The following is a 21,999-nucleotide window of genomic DNA, read 5'->3' as shown; positions in this document are numbered from 1 at the left end:
TCACAGCGCCCAGCGCTGCCGTGCTGATAGATGTGTAACAACCTGCCTAATAATCTGTTGGCAACCTCATTTCCTCCTGCCTTGCATTTGAACTCCTTCTAATTCAGTTTGTATTTCCATCTGTTTGTCTCTTTATTTTGCTCCCGCTCTTGTTTCTGTCCCTGGTTTCCATCACTTGTTATTCCAATGAGTTGAAAAGGGTGAAATGACAAAAATCCCATTGTTAAAACAAGATTTAATACCCTTATGGGGATGTTAATAAAAACAATAATGTAAATAATAATGTAAGCAACAAATAAGACATAAGACAGACATACTAAATAACTGGGATAAAATAAAAGCATGTGCTTGCTATGACCAGGCAGGTGAATATTACTTTTTAAATACTCTATTTGATTAATATAATCCATGAAATCAGAAAGATAAAGAAAGCATGAAAGGATACTAAAAGAATCAATTTAACTTGCCCTGTAGTAATACAATTCTTTGAATGTCTCTTGTGTTACTTGCAGATGTGGTTTCTCTGCTGAAAAGCATCTTTATTTTTATCTGCCAAACTAAGCCACAAAAATCCCACATAATTCACCTTTTATGATTTGTGACATTGCAAAAGTTTACATAAAAGCTACTTCACACATCATATCTTCTTTCTTTTTTCTCATTTCTGTTCTGTTTGCTTTGTTCTACTTTATCTGCAACACCTGTGCACACACAAACACACACACACACACACACACACACACACACACACACACACACACACACACGTTTGTACTTCTATCTTAGTGAGGACACTCATTGGCATAATGCTCTTCCTAAGCCCTTACCCTGCTCTTAACCATAACAACGAAATGCCTAACCCTAACCTAAACCTAATTCTAACCCTAAAACCAAGTATTAACCCTCAAACCCATTGAAAGTGGGTCAGAAAGCGAGAACCGGCCAAAATGTCCTCACTCTGTAGGTTGTGGGCTCTCAAAGATATCCGTACAAGTACCCACACACACCTGTGTAGTGATACTGCAGGTGTTGGCCGACAGTGGATGTAGTAGCCTTGCTGCTGACAGACACATTTCACTGTTTGACCCTCCAGAGTTGTTGGCAGGAACGAGATATTCAAAGAAACTCAGCTGAAGTTCAGATGGTAACTTCTGCAGGTGTCTGACAACAAAGCCTCATAAAAGTGAATCAGATTCATTGCTGAGTTACGCTTTTATTAAGAAATTAAAATAAACTACAGAATCGAACATAATTTGGGCATAGTAAAGATACATGTATGTTTTTATCTTCCAAATAAAATAAAGCAACAATGTGTGTAACAATTTGGCTCAAGCTTACAGGGCAAAATATGCATAGTGGCTGCTTCAAAATGACTGTTTTGTAATTCCTAGCTTTTTGTGTTAATTATTGCATGATGCTGTTCATGTTACCACAATCCTTTAATAAACAGACTCATGTTTTATTCACAAAATACATTATGACGAAGAATAAACGTGCCGTTTTTGATGCCAAACAGGCAGTTAGGCTGTCTTGCTGGCTAATGGTTAGCTAAAAGTAAATAGTTAATTTGCGCTGCCAGGTTATTGTAGCTGTTTCTAAAATGACTTCAGTTGTCAAACAGTATTCACTACTGTAGGAAACAAATGTCTGAGGTATTTTTTTTATTCATTAGCATGTATATTACATAACTGACAAACTTTTATCACAAAGTTATTTTTCCCATCCAGAGTTTGTGTTGCTTTGTTGAGTACATAGTGTGCATTGACCAGTTCTGAAGTATTTTTTACTGAACACTTTTATGTTTCTTAGTGTCTGAAAAATGACTCATTTAGAGCCTAAAATGTCTTAACTACTACAAACACATATAGTACAAGTTGAATTACTCCAAATCAAACATTTTACAAACAGCAACTTAAAGTACAAACTAGAAAGGTGCACAGAGAGTGCATTCCCCCACCAACGCCCCAACATACCATGTTAAAGATGAAGAAGAAGAAATCCTGAATCTGCCCGTTTATCAGAATCCGCTCCAGAAATATATGTTTTTTTTTCTTCGGATCAACCTCCACCCTTCTACAAAATGTAATGGAAATGGGTCCAGTTGTTTTTGAGTAACCCTGCTGACTGACAGACACACGGCAATGAAACATAATTTCCTTGGTGGAGTAAATTATACAGTAGTTAGAATCCTAAGGCAACATTATTTAAAATGGAGTATTTATAGTTTGTGCGTCTGGATCGTGTCCATCTTTGCTGTGGTTGTCTGTATAAGTGGGAATCACCACAAACACAGTAACTGCTGGCGGACAGAACAAAATGATGTCGTCTGCGTAGATCTGTCAGCTCTCTCTGACTGTGTTTAAGTTTGTTTGTATTTGGAAGGTAGTCCGTCGCTGCTGTTTCTCTCTTATCTCCAGCGACCTCTACAGTCACATGGCTCGTAGCTCAAGTGTTCAGATTGATTAAAAGGAAGTCGTCCAGAATAAAGAGTGTTGGAGGTCGTGTCGGGGTCAGCTTGGTGGAGGCTCTGGAGGATCTGAGGAGGGCTGAAGTACAGTTGTCTTTGGTCATTTTCCATCTGCCTCTCCCTCTCCCTGTCTCTGTTTGAGCTCTGAGGTGGAGGTAGGGTCATTTGAGTTCACAGGGAAATTTGTTTCGGTGAATATTGTAGTTTGAGCTTAGTTTTAGTTCAGTTTGACATCAGACTTTGGCTTCAAACATCATCTTAGTAATGACAGAGCGTGACTTTGCATCAGAAGTGAATCTTTTAATTTTCCTCAAGGAATTCAGTGACTTCATGTTCCAAGTTTCAGCTCCTTCCTCGGGCCCTCTTTCTCTGTGCCAGGCCTTTTTTTTTTTTTTTATAGATTACTTATAACCAACTCAACTACATCAAACCAAGTCACATTGCAGATTCTTTCTGATGCGTGTCTTGACATGGTAGTTTTAATATATATTTTATATATCAGATGGGCCCCTCAGATGTAAGACTGTGTCTCTGACAGGGTGCTGTGGGGTGAGAGAGCAGCATTTTGAAGGACGCAACAGGGTGAACTAATACTGTATTAGACATGTGATGTAACCCAATCGATGTTCGATCGTTGACCGCTGGGACAAAGATGGCAGTATTTAATTACGCTCGGCTGGTGCCATCCACTTTCCTCTGGTTGGTTAACGATCAATGTAGTCATTCATCCACACATCCATATGGCTGTTAAAAGCGCTACTCCTGGGTTATTAATAGTTTAAAACAGAACATTAATTTAAAGTTTAATCGATTACTTAATCATGTGATTTTAATTAGTGTTAATTATTCTTCTTGAGTTTAAATAACTTTTGTAGTGTATATGCTTATTGATATGCCTACTAATTTCTCCATATTTGATTTAAATTGAATTTTTGGTCTGCAAGATATTTCCAGTGGAGCTGAGGTTTCATGGGAGGGAGGCTGGTGAGAGGAAATGGGTGGTGCACACACTCTGGTACATCTTCTACTTTAAAAGTTATTACTGGAACACAAAACTTGTCTCAGAAGAAATGCCCTGAGTAACAGAAGTAGAGCCTCAGTTCATGTTTTCCAGACTGCAGCTGTACTGGGTGTATTTCATTAGCCTCAGACTACATGATGGATGTCCCTTCCTGTTGTGATAGCACAGACTTGTGCTTTATATTATGAAAGAGAAATGCAAGCTCGTAGGTTCTGGTTCATATCACAGAACATGTGGTAACAGTGACATCAATTTTGTACGAGGTCTGCAGGCAAAAATGGATTTTCTGTCGGTTATATGTTTTCTTTCTGCAGGGACTGACATCTGCACTGGGTTTTGTCATTGCTCTTGCTCCGGGTTTTATGCCTTAGTCTCTTTGTCCAGTTCTCTGTCTTCATTCTCTCTGGTTATCCGACTCTCTTCCCTCCAGGTTTCGACCTCTATCTTTCCCTCCCTCTCTCCTGTCGTGTAATCTAATAACTGGCTGGTAATGAAGTACTCATAGGAGACGTCGACATGTTCATGTCTCTAACAGTATTATGTTCATCTCGTGTGGAGAAGCAGACAGAGGAGAGGAATGTTTGATAATGTGATTTGCGTCTTAACGTGCACTGGATTTAACTTGTATTCATGTTTTTTGAGTTAATGTTGGAGGTCTTTTTTGTGTTTGAGGATGTGGATCTTGTTGTGTGTCAGTCTCTGGATGTCCGTTATTACCTGGGTGTATTTGATGAAACTGATAAGGGCCTGGTTAGTTTTTCTGTTTTCTCCTTGTGCGCTCTTTCACTCTTGTTATATTCCTCCTCCTTCCCTCTAAATAATGCTGCTGTAAAACTTCCATGAAGCTCATACAGCTTATGTTTGATTGCTTCTGCACCATTTTAGAAAAGACTGTTCAGAGATTTACATCCACCAGCACCAGATCCAACTCAGAAATCATCAGAACTGACTCCGTCTCCTCTCGTTGTTTCCCCAGGTGAAGGTCAACATCATCGGGGATGTGATCGAGCAGGGCTCCACCAACCTGAGGGTCGACCCTGCAGGGTTCAGCCCCCACGCCGCCATCTACTCAATGCGTCCAGACATACGCTGCATCGTACATGTGCACACTCCTGCCACGGCTGCCGTAAGTTTACTTAAAGGTGCAGTGTGTAAGATTTGGGTGAAAGGGATTCATGGGCAGAAATTCAATGTAAATTAATCCAACGGATCTTTTCACTAGTGTGTGATTATCTGAATTGTACAAATTGCTGTTTTCTCTGCCCTAGAATAAGTTGTTTATATTTACTTCAACTTTATATTAACATCAGGAGTGGGTCCTCTCTACGGAGGCCGCCATGTTTTTTACAGTAGCTCAGACTGGACAAACTAAACTCCTTTTGAGTTTTTACACTACAATGTGTTTTTAACCCTGCACTACAAGCAAATGACAGTCGAACCTCTCCATCCTGGTTATATAAAGGGCTTTTTATATATTTTTTTTTTTTTTTCAGGCAATCAGCTTTCATAGATAACCAAATCAGACAGTGTTTTTCTCTCAAGGAAATGTAAAAATTAGATTTGTGGAATCATATTACTGAAGGATACTCGAGGGGTGCCTTAAGGTGATTGGCCACTTCATCATGAGTTGTCATAAGATACATCCGGATAATTGTCCAGATCGACACCAATTTTCACCAGTTCATAAATATTAGCGTTGTACATATGACTAACCTCTGCATAATGTCTTGAGAAATTCACAAAAATGTTCAACAATGTCCTACCATGCAATCTGAAATAAAAGTTTCCTGGATCCACCCCCTGATCCACATCTGCACCAAAATGGGTTCTTCACTGACCCATACCACATCCGAGTTTCGTGGTGATCCATCCAGTAGTTTTTTGGTAATGCCGCTAAATATTAGACAAACAAACAAACCCAGATGAACTCATGAAACTGGAGAAAAACGTCTTGAACATCTCTACTGAAAGGGAATAATTATCTAAACAGGCACTGATACTTGAAGTGATAGTGATGTGCACCCTACACTGCAGGAATTCATTTACGACTCTCATGCAAGCAAAGAGTACAGTCTCTTCACACAGAAACATCTGAGGAGAATTGAGGCTACAAACTTGGATGAATGAAACTGCTACAATGCAGCTGTCAAAGCCTCTAAACCTTCCTATGTCTCTCCTCCCTTTTTTCTCACTTCTCTGATCATTTAGGTGTCATCTATGAAGTGCGGAATCCTGCCCATTTCCCAGGAGGCATTGATCCTGGGTGACATAGCGTACTACGACTACCAGGGCAGCCTGGACGACCAGGAGGACCGCAGAGACCTGCAGAAGGCCCTGGGGCCGACAACAAAGGTAGGAAAACCTAGAAATATAAGAGTTTGGTGGGGTTGGTTATCATTGGGATTTTTTTTCGATACCACTGTTAAATTATTATATAGATCTAAATTAGTAATTAGGGTACTGGTGCCTAAACGGTGCCAGAACCAATACAGCTTTTTCTAACTGAGTAAGGTCGCCCTGCATCATTCTAAAAGGAGCAGAAGATTGGTTGCATTTTTTCAAAGTGTAGCTTGCTCTTGCTAGCTTTTCCAGGATTACCAACCCTAGCTTTAAGGAAACAAGCTCTAAATCCCAGTACCTCTAAAGCTATTCAATTATTCCATTTCAGTATAAATAATTTACACTCAAACTTTACACTCACTCTCACAACAAGAAAAAGTATTAGGAGTGAACATTTCAGAAAGCTGAAAATAATGGGCTCATAGTTTTAAACATAATCAAGGAAATTTCCACCACCACCTTTTGCCAGGTCCTGCCGCAGTCATCCAGAACGTTTTTTTGGTCACTAATAAATCAAAAGGCTTGTGGCAAAAATGTTTAGTCACATTCATTCTGATCTGCTGTTAAATCACTGTTTCTGTGTGTGTTGCAGGTGTTGGTGCTGAGGAATCATGGTGTGGTTGCTCTTGGGGAAAACGTCGAAGAGGCATTTAATAAAGTCTACACTGTCCACTATGCTTGCGAAATCCAGGTACACACACACTTACACACACACACATTGCAGCTAACTGCATGCTGCTGTTTTTGGGCACCCAGCACATTCCAGCACAGTTTCCCCTGCACATGAATTAGACCAGCACGGTGGCAGCTTGCCCTTCAAAATCTAATCTCCCCACAGCCGCTGTCACATTTCTCCACTCTTTTTTTTCCTCCAATAGTCATAATCTCTTGTCATGTAGAAACATGTTGGCTAAACACAGTCCTATAACAGGCTAGAGAGGCTAGAGTAAGAAGCTGATGTTGTTGTTGATCCAAGGCAACATAAAAAGAAGACAAGGAGGCTGTTCTCTCTTTTACTCAATATGATGGAGGGTTTTTCAGGAGGCCTGGATCAGGAGGGAGGAATACAAATCTAACTGTTTATTTATTCAGAATTAATTATTAGTTAGTATTAATACTTCACAATCATATTTCATGTGTTATATTTAAAAATAAGACAGTTACAGTTTCTCACCTGTAGCCGTGGAGGACTTCTGCAGTCGTTATGGGTTACATGGAAAGAAGAAGAAGTCGTGCAACTTTTGTGAAAACAGAAATTTGATTTAAAGAATTCATATATATTGAGTCATCTACACCTGAACACCATGTTGCTTTTCAAACATATAATCATAAATGTGTTTTACTTGGCTTTTGGGTTGAACTTAATTTATAACGGCGTTCTTGTTGTACCTTTTTATTTTATTTTATTATTTTAATCATTGTGTATTGTTCAGTTTATTTTGCTTTCATAGGATCCCTCTGCACTGTCAGATTCTTGTCCGTCTTTGTGTTGAGTTTTCTTGGGCTGTTGTTGTGCTGCCCCCCTCCCCTAACTCAGCTGTAGCAGGCAAAACCAAATATCCTGATTGACTGTCCCCAGACAGTCAAGCAAAGGAAAACATTAATCCATCCTGCAAAACCCAGCTTAATTTCTATAAATAAATCCCCCCAGCCACGGGTGTTGCATGCCATGTACTGTATATTCCTTGATGCTGTGGTGGGTTCAGAATGGGGGTGGGTGGATCTCATTTTGTTTGTGCAAAATGTTCATCTTTCTTGTGGGTGCATTGTGGTTTGTCCCCTTTGTGTTGTTTATAGAGATGCATGATCTGATACCACATATGCTTGGTTATTTAAAAAAAAGGCCTTTCCATTAAATGTATGCTACATACTGTATGTCACCAGTCTCCATCAGAGGTTCACATTCTCTGTCCCTTACTGTGTGGGTTTAGGTGAACGCCATCTCGTGTGCCGGCGGCGTGGACAACCTGATCTTGCTGGACCAGGAGAAGTACAAATCACGAACGGCCGACATATCCACAGCAGGTGACATCAACATGGTGAGCGAGATCAGGTGGAAGGCCGGGGAGCTGGAGTTTGAGGCTCTGATGAGGATGCTGGATAACCTGGTGAGTCCACAGACGTCAGAGTGAGACTGAGATCCGTCCATTTGGCACAAATGCATTGTTAAAAAATAAATATACTGTATACTGTGTATCGTAGGGCCTAGGGCTCACTGGATAACTACACTTTATATAAACACTTAACCTTAACTAACCGGACATATGTATAGCTTCCTTGGGTCTCTTGAAAGGCGTTATATAAATTCAAGCTATTATTATTAATACTTCCACCCAAATTTCCTGGTAATCCTGCAAATGAACAGACAGAAAGACAAAGGTAAAAATCCAAGCAAATAAAAAATAATCACGTTTACACGATAAGTAATTTGGGAAAGGAATGAAAGAGATGGGGGAATGAGGCACAAAGATTGGAGTGTGTCACATCAGAGAGCATCTTTGTTACTTCTTGGAGGCAGCGTTTCATTGCCGTGTCACCTCTTTCACGACACACTTCATTTGCCTGCCTATTTCCCTCTCTTCCTTCTCTCTTTCTCTGCTCTTCCCCCTCTCGACAAATCAGCCCGTCGAGCCTCAGAACAGCTCGTCTCTGTGTCTCCTGACCTTTCTAACCATCCCTCTCTTCTCGCTCACTTCATAAACACAACATTTGCCACAGATAAGCTCTCAGTTTCACAAGACCCAGATACAGTGATGAGAAAGACGTGGGAGGAAAATAAAGGATCCACAAACTTAAATCTCCTTTAACAACCAGTGCAGTACAGCAAGTATGTGCAGCAAGCTTCCAGCTGTGATTGTCTGAATATCAGGATTTTTGCAGGAAAGGATTAGGCCACCTTGTTGACTGTTTCCAGATAAAAACTGATGAATACAAGTTGAAAGGTCAGCTTTGACCGTGCAGCTGAGACGAAGAGGAAGAGGACCAAAGAGAAAAGAACGGATCTTAGCTGTCAGCCTAATGTGGAAAAACATCTGAAAACCAGTGGGATCATGTGAGAGGATGGCGACAGACAGAGAGAGAAGAGAAAAGGGACAATGAGGATAAAAGGGGGATGGAGGGAGAACTGCAAGAGAGAAAGGGTCAGACAGGAAATGACACTGTGACTCGCTGCCAGAAACCCTGCGGCCACTGCACTGTTTCTGTCTTTCTTTTCCATTCACTAACTGTGAAACTGGCAGCTCAGCCAGCGTTACAGGAAGGAAACGTCACAGAATAATAAGAGCTTATTTCTGTTGTGCTGCAGCAGCGTGTCGAAGCTGGAGTAGAGTGGGGGGCTACATAAACATACACCATGTACAAATAAATGAATTAGCTTCCTCTGAGGCCATGCGGTTTTGTTCCCTTGTCGTTGCTCGTTGTGAGCCCAAACAGACCAAATCTGATGGAATGATCTTGTTTCCTGCCGCAGGGCTACCGGACGGGTTACGCCTACAGACACCCCATCATCCGGGAGAAGCCGAGACACAAGAGCGATGTGGAGATCCCTGCCACCGTCACTGCGTTTTTGTTCGAGGAGGATGGGGACTGTGCCACGCGCCTGCCCTTCAAGTTTTTGCAGCAGCGGCAGCAGAGGGAGAAGACGCGCTGGCTCAACTCGCCGAACAGCTACACCAAGGTCAATGTGGAGGGCGGCGAGGAGCGCTACAATAGCCGGACAACCACGGTGAGATGTTTGTGTGTTTTGTGGGGACATAAATCTGCTTACACACTCACCTTATGGGGACAACGAATAAGTCCCTGTAACATAAAACATAAAATGTTAAGGTGAAAACAGGGTTAAGCTTGTCTGACTCATCAGATGTACACTGTGGGTATAATCCTAATCATAATTCCCCTCACAACGGGGAAACAACGACCTCCATGTTAGCAAGCTTCATGTGGAAAATCAACATATGTCTTGTACTGTTTTCAGTGGTCGCCTCCCCTCGTGCAAATGTTCCACCAAAGCAAGATTTGAAAATATAAGAGGACATGACCCTTGCTCCTGTGTTTTTCATAGAATAATGTGTATTCGCGTGTTTACATGTGAGCTGGTGTAGTCAGTCTAAACATGAAACTGCAAAGAGTAAGTTGTGGACTAAAATGACATTAATTTCACTTTAATTCACAGAGCTGAGTTTTGACACTTGTCAGCTCCCTAGTGTTTAAAAGTTGATACTAGATCGCCACCTACTGGCCAAACAGAGACCTACAGTGAATCAATCACCTTTGAAGCAGTCAGCTTGGTGCACAACAATGAATCAGACTTTTAAAAGAGGCTTTATTTATGTATTTTTAACCAACAATGTTGGCAAGCTCACATGAGATATGATTAAAAAACTAAATATCAAAATCAAAGACTAGTACTGAAGTGACTAATACAATTCCCATAATTCATCTTAAAATGCCTCTTTCATTTGAGAAACTCTCCATGATTTATATTAAGAATATGTGAACTAGACAGATTACAGAATAGAGATTGTATCCAGTTGGCAGACAATAGAGTGTTTAGAAGTGCTTGGTTGCAGTTTGTATGTTCTGATCTGATCTGTTTTGACCTTTGACAGTGGATGAAGGCGGAAGAGACAGGAACCCCGATCAGGATCGAGGACCCCAATCAGTTTGTCCCTCTCAACACAGACCCCAGTGAGGTTCTGCTGAAGAGGAACAAAGTGAGTTTTAACTCTTTCCTCTTGCTCAGGATGAAATTTTACACACGTATAGTTGTAGTGATTCGCTGCCATTTAAGTGGTTAAACATTTAAAATCAATCATCAAAATGATGAGACTGAACGTGGAAAGATCTTTTTTTCTGTGACCATAGTATGATTCACAGTCTCTTGTGGTGCTTCCCTCTTTGCTGATAACATCCCGGTGTGTTTTATCCTGCTGCAGATCAGAGAGCAGAACCGGTTTGATGTGATGACGTCAGGTCCACGCTCTCAGCACCTCGCAGGAATCCCTGTCGACGCACCACGACAGGTGAGGATGAGCTTTGTGATGTCACCACTTTAGGAAACAATCCTAACAATCTACAGCCTTATAACCTAATTTCTAAAGTCGTGAGTGTCGGACACCAAAGCCTGTTTGTTTTAGATTGATTTTCAACGTAACTGTTGTTGTGTCCTAACACATCTAATGTCTGCTATTGGTCATTTACACGAGAAGGAAGAGTAGGAAAGGAAACTAGCAGTGACATTAGAGGCTGCATTGACCCGTGTTTTATTTGATGACAGAAGTTTGACGAAAGGCAAAAGAGCTGCTGATTATTATATAGATCTGTTACTTCTGTATTTTCAACTAAACTGAGAAACTACAAAATCTGATTTTCATCCAGACTTTTATCCATTTTTACCTGTTTTAAATTTCTTTTCTAATTGCTTTCCTGTAGTGTTTTATTTCTTGATGGCAGAGTCAAAGACTCTTACTCCATATTGAGGTATCAGCTTTTAATAAACACATCAGTATGTGTCAGTTTATGGACATGCAGTGGTTTATGCAGGATTCACAGCCGTCCTGCTGCACTGAAGCAATAAGAACAGATTTTCTTATTTACTTCCATACTGAGCAGTAACGCGGATGTGTTTACTAATGATTGGAAATCAGTTCAGGCTGCATTTTGGTAAAGTAGTGCTGGAAATGACCTGAGGTGAGAGATAATAATCATAACAGTGAAACAAGAAAAATTCATATTAGAGCTGATACAGTCATGAGAGGAGATGGAATCAAACAAGTGAAAACAGAGGTTACTTCATTGTGCTCAGGTAGCTCACCAAACAGCACTGCCAGTATAATGACACGTCCTGACCACTAGGGGGAGTCAAGTGAGCACACCATGCAGAGATGGAGGGACTCACTTATGCTGATAGTAGCAACTAGTAAGCTTCACATATCAAAAGAAAATAAGGAAATAATAGATAGAATACATTTAAATGTACTCGTGTTGATGTTGATGGTTTTGTGGTTCGTATCTTGTCCTGAAGGATCTGGTGCAGATTAAAGTTCTGGTAAATATCCAGAGTTTTGTATTTGTTCATGTTTGCTGTGATATTTTCATTTCACTCACTTGTATGTTTGGGGACTTATCTGACACTCTTTGCCTGCTCAGAATTAAATTACTGCATGTGTGAGTTGTGTTATTTAGACTGACACCGATTTCAATTTATGTGCACAAGTTTTATTTTTGCTTAAGATGAATTTGCACTTCTTTTTCGTTCCCATGTGTGTTGGACAATGGACATATTGTTACTCGCAAGCCTGAGCCGACATGTTGAAAAAGAGTGTGTGTTTGGTTTGCGTGTGTGTGACTTGTTTTGTGGGTACAATTGTCTTCATATGTCTGTTGTAAAGATGTCAGGGTCGGCAGTAATTGGATGAGAAACTCAGTGCAGAGCTGGTGATTAGATGAGTTCTGTGTGATGTGGTCAACACTCATGTTTTATCTTTATGTAAGAAGCCTGTAATGAAGTGTGTGTGTGATTTGTAAGGTTGTGTATTTAACTCATTGTCTGAGTGTGTATGTAAGAGCTATTTATGTGTGCATGCATTTATGCTATGCACTGTACCATTTGTGTGTAATTTGTGCATTGCTTTTGCACTTCAATTCAGTGTGTGTGTGAGAGAGAGTGCACGTGGGAGTGTGTGAGTGCACGTGGGTGTATGTGTTTGATCCCATGCTTACCTTTCTCCTTTTCTCCTCCCCAGCCATACGTGCCCACAGAGGAGGAGCAGATGGCTCCCCTGCCTCCCAACCCCTTCAGTGAGCTGCTGGAGAAGGACCAGGAGGAGTACCGCAAGAACGCAGAGAGGAGGCAACTGGGACTCAGTGGTACGACACGCACACGTACAGAAAAGTACACACACTTAAACAAACATGCAAACGCATACCAACCAGTCCATAACTGCATGGACGATCATGGGTTTTCATGTGATGAAAATACTGCAAGAGGCCAGTCACCCTCAGAGACATATGGACTGCACATGCTCTCACACACACGCACACACACACACACACACACACACACACACACACACACACACACACAGTCACATTGACCTGGACTCTGTGCCAAAAACATATCCCTCTGTGTCAGCAACAAGCAGCCCTATCAATCTGAATGTTCACTTCACAACAAACTATTGACCAGGCTTAATATCGGATCAATAATCAATCTGTAAGGCTCAATTTGAAGCGCACATGAGATGAATTTGAGCCATCAGGATGAATTGTGTCACTAGATTTGATTGAGTAGCAGATCTTTAAATAAAATGTGTGCTTTCAGTCTTTGGCAGTTTGTATTAGAGCACAACTGATGTATCAGCAGGGCCACTGTAACCAGCCAATACTTACTTTATCCATGTGTATGTCAGCGGAAAGCAATTGTAGAGCAGTTTTATATAATTTAATATATTGGGTTTAGATGTATCGTTATTAATGATATATTTTTGCTTAACTGTTTAAATAGACTGTCAAATTAGAAAGATGATTGTTACTTTGACTGTCATTGAAATAATAATTTAAATTAAATATGTAGAAATTTAGAATTTGGATATCTTATAAGTCAAATTGAATACTGATAAAACTTGTCAATAGACTTCCCCACTCGACTTTAACTGCAAGAATAGACACAACCCTAACAAGCAGATATTTGCAGTGTCCTAGCTGTTAAAATCAGATTTCAAATGAGCTTAAACTAAATCAGGATTTCTAAAATATTCTATATTCAAACATCTGTGACAGCATCTCCTCAAACCATGACTTGCAGATTTATCACTGCACATCCTCAGTTTGCTGTGTTCTCTCTGTCAGCTGTTTTGGTTTTTAAAAACGTCCATATAATCCAGGGTCTGTAGCACAGTTGCCTTAGCAGCAGTCACAGTGGACAGTCCTATACTCTAATACTGCCTGGTATCACACACACACACACACACACACACTTACACACACATATTCCTTTTAACATGAGGGTTTGTCCCCACGGGCTCTACCAATGCCTTCATCTGCTGCATTAACCTCCTGTACTCACACACACACACACACACACACACACACACAGTCAGTGCTAATCATATTAGCCCTCTGTCCCACTGCCTTTCAGAGAGACAAGGGAAAAATCAATAGTATAGATAGTAAATGGGGTTACCCACCAGTCCTCATTGTGTAGAGCTGCTTCCACGTTCAACCAGATGAATGTGTGTATTTGTAATTTGTATATATGTCAGTGTGTGTGTGTGTGCGTGTGTGTGTGTGTGTGTGCTCGTGCTCTTATACAGCTGTCTTTGTGAGGACCAGTTTGAGCCTACAACCTACAGAGTGAGGACATTTTGGGAAATTGAGGACATTTTGGCTGGTCCTCACTTTCTGACCCAACTTTAATGGACTGTTTAGGGGTTTAGACTTGGTTTTAGGTTTAGGTTAGGTTAAGGGTTAGGGTTAGGCATTTAGTTTGGATGGTTAGGGTAAGTGTAAGGGGCTAGTGAGTGTCCCCACTAAGATATAAGTACAAATGTGTGTGTGTGTGTGTGTGTGTGTGTACACACGTATACATCAGCATGCGCATGTGTTCATGTGTTTTTATGGAATCATCAAAGTGTTCTTACGTGCACATGAAACACAGTGGAAAGTGTAAATGTGTGTGAGTGAGAGGTCGGTATGACTAAGATGGCAGATCGAGCAGACAGCAGGTCTTCACACCCGCCACATGAGTGGAGCCCGTTGCTATGACACTGATGCCCCCACAGCCCCATGAATCCCCGGTGACCAATCTGGATGCAAGCTGGAGACCGTCTGGAATGGCCTGATAGATGCCTGGGCTACACACACACACACACACACACACACACACAGTGTTAACCTGTGGTGTGTAGTCCGCTCTCTGTATAAATAATGTAAACTAAAATGTGATTATTTTACACAAATAAAATCAAAGCTGAGATAACTGACGCACATATCGTGTATGTGCATATTACGCTGTCAATTTAAAACTACCTTCTGTAAATACAAAATTCAATTCAAAAATTCAAAACAACTTTATTTGTCCCTGGAGGGCAATTCTAAATAGTTGTGTGTATTGGGTTGAGTAATGTTTCCAACTTTAAACCTCAAAAAGAACAGCTGTGAATTGAATTTCTCTAATCTTATAATTTTTTATGCGGCGTCTTTTTACGTGTACACTTTTTATTTTCACATATGAAGACTTTGACAGCACAGAATCTTATGTAATCGTGTGCGACACACTCTCCATGATGGAGTTGTGACTGTGACATCTCAGCCAGTGTGTAACCCTGAATGTGTAACCCTGAATGTGCCCATGGGAATGCTATTCATTCACACTGCTCAGTGTTTAACTAATGAAGCTGCTAATGCTGGACTGGTCTGTAACATATACTGCACTTACAAACATGGTTTGAAAAGCTGCTGCAAACTGGTTCTTAATAATCAAGAGATGTACTATGAGTTTGTCCTGCATTAAGAGTCAGGAACCACAATGTGATGGGTTTTCTTGAAGATGAAGAAATGATGACAGGAAGGGAAATTTTAAAAAAAAAGGAGAAGGAGGCTTTTTAAAAATCTTCTTTTTCAGGCATTAATTAAATTGAAATTGCAACAGCCTCATTATAATGTTGATTATCTCAATGACACAATTTTGGACAACATAATGTGGTCAAGAATATCACAATGTTTTTAATCTGTGAGGTTTTTTTCTTGATTCTGTCTGATTTTAAGACTCTGTCCCTAAAAGCCAATCAATTGTCTTGTTTTTTTACATGTTGAGTGTTAGCATGTAGCGAAAGGATACATTTGCTGCTCTGGGGATCAAACCTGCGATGCTTAAGTTACTTTTCAGGACATCTGTCCCATCTTCGGGTTATTATAGATCAACAAAATGTTGCAGCGCACAAACGAGTGATGGCACTCAGAGGTCCTGACCATCATCAGAGGGATTTGGTGAAATTTTGTGGAAAAGCAGCTGTGCATGGCCTGATTCTAACATGTGTGTTACCACTAATCTCTCACCCCCCCCACCCCCACTCCCTCACCCCCCTCTGACCCATCATACCAAATCCTTCCATAACCACCACCCCAACCTCTCATCCCACTCACCCGTGCTGTCGTCCCTCCGCTCCAATCCCCTGCCCTGTCCCTCAACCCTCCAACCCCCGCAGATGGCGAGCACGAGCTAACCTCCGACGACGGCTCCACTCTCTCTCAGTCTCTGTCTCTCACCCAGTCCCCGCAAAGCACTCCGGCTAAAGAAGGTATCACTCACTCACAGAGGGACTGAGAGACACTTGTCAGAATGATCTTCACTGTCATGCTGTGTTTGTCTTTAAGATCTGACGTGTGTGCATGAGAAGTGTACGTTTAACTAAATGAAATGAACTAACTGAACTCAGAATTGAATGCACTACACTACACTGCTGATCTGTGTTATAGGTTTGTTCTGCATTAATGATTTGTCTTGACAAAAAAATCAGAGAACAGTTTCCCATCTCCACTATAAAGACCTCCTTTGTGCTTTTTTCACATTTCTGTTGTTGATAATGAAAGCCCGTCCGCCCAGTGCGACTGTAGAAATGTTGATGAGCTCAGACTACAGTCCAAGCGTCTGACACAATCCAACCACTCACACAGTACATTGTCCCCACCTCCTCCGGACCAGTTACAGGCTGGTGTTCTTTTCAAAGAAGAAGTTGAAGTTTGTTTCCCAACAATACTAACAAGAGAGAAACAAGCTGCCTGATCATAGGTGTCAAATTTCTGACATGTCCGATGAGGAACTGATCGCTCCTCGCACCCCACTATACACTGCAACAACATACAGCGAAGTTGAAATTCAGTCTTTTAAGTGTTAAATGAGTCACGCAACTCAGAAATCAGTTCAAAATCAGGCTATAAATAAACCAAATCATCAAAACATCAATTTGTCGTAACAATGTCAGTCAAATGTTCAACTTTTTAATCACTTAAGGCTTTGACGTGAGAGTGGTATCGATCTTCTCTCCAAGCTCTCGCCAAGAAACAAAAAAGTCAAGTCAAAGTTTATTTACTTGTACAGCACGTTTAAAACAACCACATTTGACTCATGTGCTAAACAAGCCAAAAATATGAAAGAATATATATAAATATCTATGAAATCACAGAATCATTCGAAAATACAAAAAGCCATAAAAGTGTTTAATATCGCACAATAACAATAAAATATCAAACTATGACTTCAGCAGATCATATATCTGAAAAAAGACAATAGAACTTTCATCTGTTACACAGACATTCTCGTGTCTGACATTTGAACCTCCAAGAAAGACAAAGATCACAGCGGCCACAGTGCAGGTTGTAAATAACGACACTATGGGATTGACTTCCTGTCAGCTTCCCTCCAGCACAAACACGCAAAAACCACACAATGAGGAACAATTAACCCAGGACAGCGCACCGGCTCAGGGGACCCATATTTTCTGACGCCATCGCTGTGAGGTCAGTGAGTCGTTGTGTTTGAATTCAGGTCAATTATTGTAAAAGGCTCCATTTTTATTTATTTTTTTACTTATTGTGCTAAGATGAAGTCATCATCGGCTTTGTGTTTCAGTGTAGTAACATGACGCCACTGCCTCGCATTCCCCATGTAACTCCCATTCGCAGCCCAGAGAAAAGGATGCCACACCAGTAGGCCTGTTTGGTGAGGAGTCGTTAAGGCAGTGTGGGTGTAGTCCACTGTTCAAAGCCCTTTTTTTTTTTTTTGAGGTGAAAGGAGGACAGACACTGGGCTATTAGGTCACTGGGGCCTTACGCAGGCATGTTACGAAATATGTAGAGCACAGGGACTGCACGTCTCCGTGAAGCTGAATACACATTTGAAAAAGAATTAGTGTGTCAGGGACAGAGGAGCCTCGCATCAGGAGGCTGAGAGACATTCAAGCACAACACTTGTAGGATTTAATAGAGCCCAATGCAATGGTCCTGCAGTAAATCAAACTGTTATTGCTCTGCTGAAGCTTTTAATGCTCTGCTCTATTAGAAACTATGTCTTACAGGTGTTGACACAAGTATATAGTGTTTGACAAGACATGAACCCAATATATGCTATGAATTTACTACATGAGGGTAAATGTTAAGAAGCTTACAGAAATGATTTGTTAGATATTTAATAATTGTATTATTTATGTAGAATGCGTTATTTAAGTTTTTATACATTTTTATATGATAATTTATTATAATATAAAGCATACATTATGAAGTGGTATAGAATTTATGTAAAACTGGGCTTGTTCTAAACCTGTCCGTTTGGAATGGGCTGTGGTGATGCTGGTGTGAGCTTTTCTTTCTGAAACTGTAAAAGTGACCTGCAGAGACTTAGCTGCAGCAAATAAAGACTCAGTTCACAGAATCCTGAAGCTGCATCACTGTTGCTGCACAAGGAGCTGGTCACCTGTTTATTCAAAGCTCAGTGGAGCAGAACCTGAACTGGAGAATCAGTTGTCGTTGCCGTGAACGTGCCTGCCGTCAAGAACACGTAGTTGTCACGATCGACAACGTCACAGAGTCCCAGCTGCTGCTGCTACAGAGCGCTGGTCGTCTGATTCTTTAAATTGTATTAATATTGAAAGTATTGCACGTCCAAATTCTTTGATAAAAACAAAAAAAAATTCTGTTCAATTCTGACTTTCTTAAACTATTTGATTAGAAAATGCAATTGATGTGTTTCCTGTAAGCTCCAGACTGTAATGTCCCACAGTAAAAATTGATCAGATGTTTTATCTTAATCTGTTAGTCCTATGATTATGTATGATTGTGGTTGCTGTCTGTTAAAGGGTGTGGTTTGCAGAATGAAGGCCCCTCCTGTGTTTTCTTGCCCTCACCTAACCTGTGTCGTACTCCTCCCTCAGAGAACCACGCGGGCCTGATGAACGGCAAAGACAACCACAGGGACGCGGACGAGGAGCTAACCAAGCGCGTCAGCCAGCTGACCACCAGCGTGGAGAGCGTGGAAATAACAGTGCGCTCCGGCGAGAAGATCGAGGAGGCGCTGTCTCCCGAGAGCTCGCCCTCCAAATCCCCCAACACCAAGAAGAAGAAGAAGTTCCGCACCCCTTCCTTCCTGAAGAAGAACAAAAAGAAGACGGAAGCCTGAGATTAAAGTAGCGAGGCAGGCGGGGAAATCCTTCTGTGTAGAAGAGTGAGGGACGTTTCTGTTAAAGCGTCTGTGTTTTTATTTTGTCTCCGTTTTTAATGTCCTTTCATGTTTTTAATTTTATTAGATTTTTTTAACAAAAGGTTTTATGTGCAAAAGGCAAAAGAAAGGATTACAGAAAAAAAAGAATTGGTTTGTAACGACGACAGTATGTTCGGGGAATTTGGGATGATTGTGGGGGTCCACATATTAAAACTGCAGTGGATAGATGTTTGGTCTACACAACTAAACACCCATGCAGTTCTCTAACAGGGCTCCATAGAAGCCAGCAAGTGCCATTTGAGGCCATTTAGATCCTGAGGAACTGGCTCCTCCTGAATTGTCTCCCCTCGTCTGAAAATCCGAACTTGAAACCACAGAGCGTATCTCTTGCTTCAAAATCCAATTTTATGAAATGATTGGATTGCAACCTGAATGTTGTAAAACTGCTCAGAGTCGAAACTAAAACCTTTTTCTTTAAATCTGTCCAGGCTTCCGGGTCTTTTCAGGTTTTTGTTTTTTTTCACATTCTGGTCACCTGACTCATCGGGAACCGAACGGCCACATGAAATTTGAATTCACACTGGAATGGGTTTGTGTTGATTCATTTACTGTGAGGGTAGTTTATCTCTCCGCCTCGCTTCACACTCTTCAGGCTTCTTTAGACGCAGGCATAAGATACAAACCTTCTCCTCGGCCGATGGTGTTTGACGAGTTAACGAGTTAACAAACTGGACTAGAGGGTCAGGATGAAGGCTGCTGGTCCGTCACGGCCAAGTCGACATTATCTCATACGAGCTGCCGACCTAATAAATATATTTATGTAGCATTTTCATGTCTTTTCTTCATCTCAGTGTTTTTTGCCAAACTAAATGAAAGAATGGAAAAAAAACTATCATTTTAGTAAAGCTTCACTCTTAGTTTGTCATCTCATGAAATTTAAACTTTTTTACTGAAGACAAATTTGGTATTAGTGGACTATGTTTTGTACTCATTTTTAAGCTTTTACAGAGAATACGGATGTTACGCATGTTTTCTCTTTTTTGCGAGAGCTGAATTTCTACGGCTGTAGTGATGCCTGATTGCTCAAATTATATTCTAGTCTTCAGAGTACACAAATCTACTATATAACATGAAAACTGGATATGTTGGCTATAGATTTTTAACTATATATTTTTTATTTTATTGTGCTGCACTTTTCTCATGGTATGTAACACATTTTAGATGCAGGTGGTTTCACCAGTGAAGGAGATTGTGAAGTATTTGGTAAAAGTAGCAAAGCAAGGCATAGTCAGGGGCCCAGAAAGTGAGTCACATGAAGACAGAAAGAAAAATCTTTCATCGGTGTCGCACATGAGAAGTGATCAGTAAGTCAACAGAAATAACAGAAAACAGGGAGTGTAGCATTGAAATACTGCATCGAACTGTCCGCAGTCATTTGCTGAAATGAGAATCACAGGTTGTGGAGTGGTGACATTTGTTTTTGGTGTGTTTGTGTGTTTGTTTTTAAAGCCATATTGTAATTTTTTTTCCACCATTTAATTTTCTTTTAAATGATGAGACAAGGGTTGCAAATCTCGTCTGCCTGTGCAGCCGTCAAGGACCCTTATAAGACTTATGTTAAATCACCCCAGTGACTGCATTCACATCTCTCAGGCTTCCCCCCCCCCCCAAAAAAAACTCTTGTTTTCAGTAGCTACATTCACAGTAGCTACACTTCCTCGCTTAATTTTGTCATTAACTTTCTAATGGTACTGGAACCATTTGAGTGAGGTCGTATGGACAGTTTTTTTTTTTTATATCACTCTGCAAGCCCGGTCGTCTTTTCAGTTTCTAAAGCCTCCCCTCATGTAATTTCTCCTGCAAACAAGATTGTGGTGCAACCATCAGACGACCCATAGTTGAACTCTGCAAAAGCGTGATGGGTTGACACACATCTTCCCTCCCCCGGAGTTTAACCAGATATACCAATATCCCAGCTAGCAATGTGAAGTATTGGATTTGGACGGAGGGATAGAGGGAGGGTTTCGAGACTCATCTTTAGCCATGTTTGGCGCTTTCGGCTTAAGGCGAGGAGCTGAGGTCACACAAGTGAGTGATGGAGAAGAGAGGTGTGAGTTTGGAAATTAAAGTGCATCTGTGTGTGTGCGCGTGTGTGCGAGCGAGTGTGAGTGTGAGAGAGTGACAGAGAAGTAGAGACGGGGCACGGGGTAAAGACAACCTGACTAACGCACCATGTTTTCATCACGCAGACTTGTCTCTTTTTTTTTCTTTCAAACCATCTCTCCTGAAAATGTTTTTCCCATCCTCCATTTGTATCGCAGTACGCTTTCTTTTTCATCTCTTACTTTGCAAAGGGCACAAGACTTTTTTTTTAATCAGCCATTTTATGAGCATACGTTGCTTCCAGATGAACTGAATATGCATTGCATCCTTTTTATTTTCTCCTCTTCTGTTTCCAGCTGTTTGCACCTTGCTTTACTAATGCCTCTATCCACCTTTTTTTCTGTTAAAAAAAAAAAGAAAAAAAAAGATCGAGTTTTGCTTTGGCATGCCAGAATGAGCCAAGCTACTTTGTGACCTGTGAAAATCCTATATAAATGGTTATCTAATGGAGTTGCTTTTAGATGTATTGCTAATCAGTGTACATTCACAAATAAAACTGTATTTTAAGAAACGGAAGCTCATTTTTTCATGTTTGTGCATGACAGTCCACGTCATTCTTTAAGTTGTCTTTAAGTTCGAGAATATCCATACACACTCATTTCACATTATACCACGATCATGACTTGAGCATTTTAATGCAAAGAACTTAATGCTGCTGATAATTTCATGACATTGTGGAACAGTTTCATAGATTAGGACCTATGCCACAGAACTTTAATGTTGATCGAGCAGGAAAAACTGACTGGTGCCTTTTTTGTCTTTTTTCATGACGATGAAAGATAATAGTGAGTGTAC

The 21,999-nt window shown here is 40.8% G+C and overlaps 1 protein-coding gene across 14 annotated transcripts in view; it reads left to right on the top strand.

The window, feature by feature from the left end:
* The window catches only part of add3a (adducin 3 (gamma) a), a 99,360-nt gene extending 77,645 nt beyond the window's left edge, over positions 1-21,715 (top strand). For 6 of the 14 annotated variants that reach the window (XM_020084132.2, XM_020084136.2, XM_020084134.2 and 3 more), the window contains 11 exons: positions 4,465-4,614; positions 5,697-5,840; positions 6,421-6,519; positions 7,760-7,936; positions 9,298-9,552; positions 10,436-10,540; positions 10,763-10,849; positions 11,851-11,874; positions 12,572-12,695; positions 16,034-16,126; positions 18,755-21,715. In XM_020084132.2, the coding sequence (XP_019939691.1) occupies positions 4,465-4,614; positions 5,697-5,840; positions 6,421-6,519; positions 7,760-7,936; positions 9,298-9,552; positions 10,436-10,540; positions 10,763-10,849; positions 11,851-11,874; positions 12,572-12,695; positions 16,034-16,126; positions 18,755-18,999 (1,503 nt within the window). In that variant the 3' untranslated portion in view covers positions 19,000-21,715. The remainder of the gene's footprint in view (positions 1-4,464; positions 4,615-5,696; positions 5,841-6,420; positions 6,520-7,759; positions 7,937-9,297; positions 9,553-10,435; positions 10,541-10,762; positions 10,850-11,850; positions 11,875-12,571; positions 12,696-16,033; positions 16,127-18,754) is intronic. The other 8 variants (XM_020084137.2, XM_069529890.1, XM_069529892.1 and 5 more) reach the window with 3 other exon arrangements.
* The last annotated feature ends 284 nt before the right edge of the window (positions 21,716-21,999 follow it).

The sequence above is a fragment of the Paralichthys olivaceus genome, chromosome 8 (assembly GCF_024713975.1).
Source record: "Paralichthys olivaceus isolate ysfri-2021 chromosome 8, ASM2471397v2, whole genome shotgun sequence".
Lineage (NCBI taxonomy): Eukaryota > Metazoa > Chordata > Actinopteri > Pleuronectiformes > Paralichthyidae > Paralichthys > Paralichthys olivaceus.
Note: the sequence above shows the minus strand (reverse complement) of the source record. Positions and strands in the feature narration are given on the sequence as shown.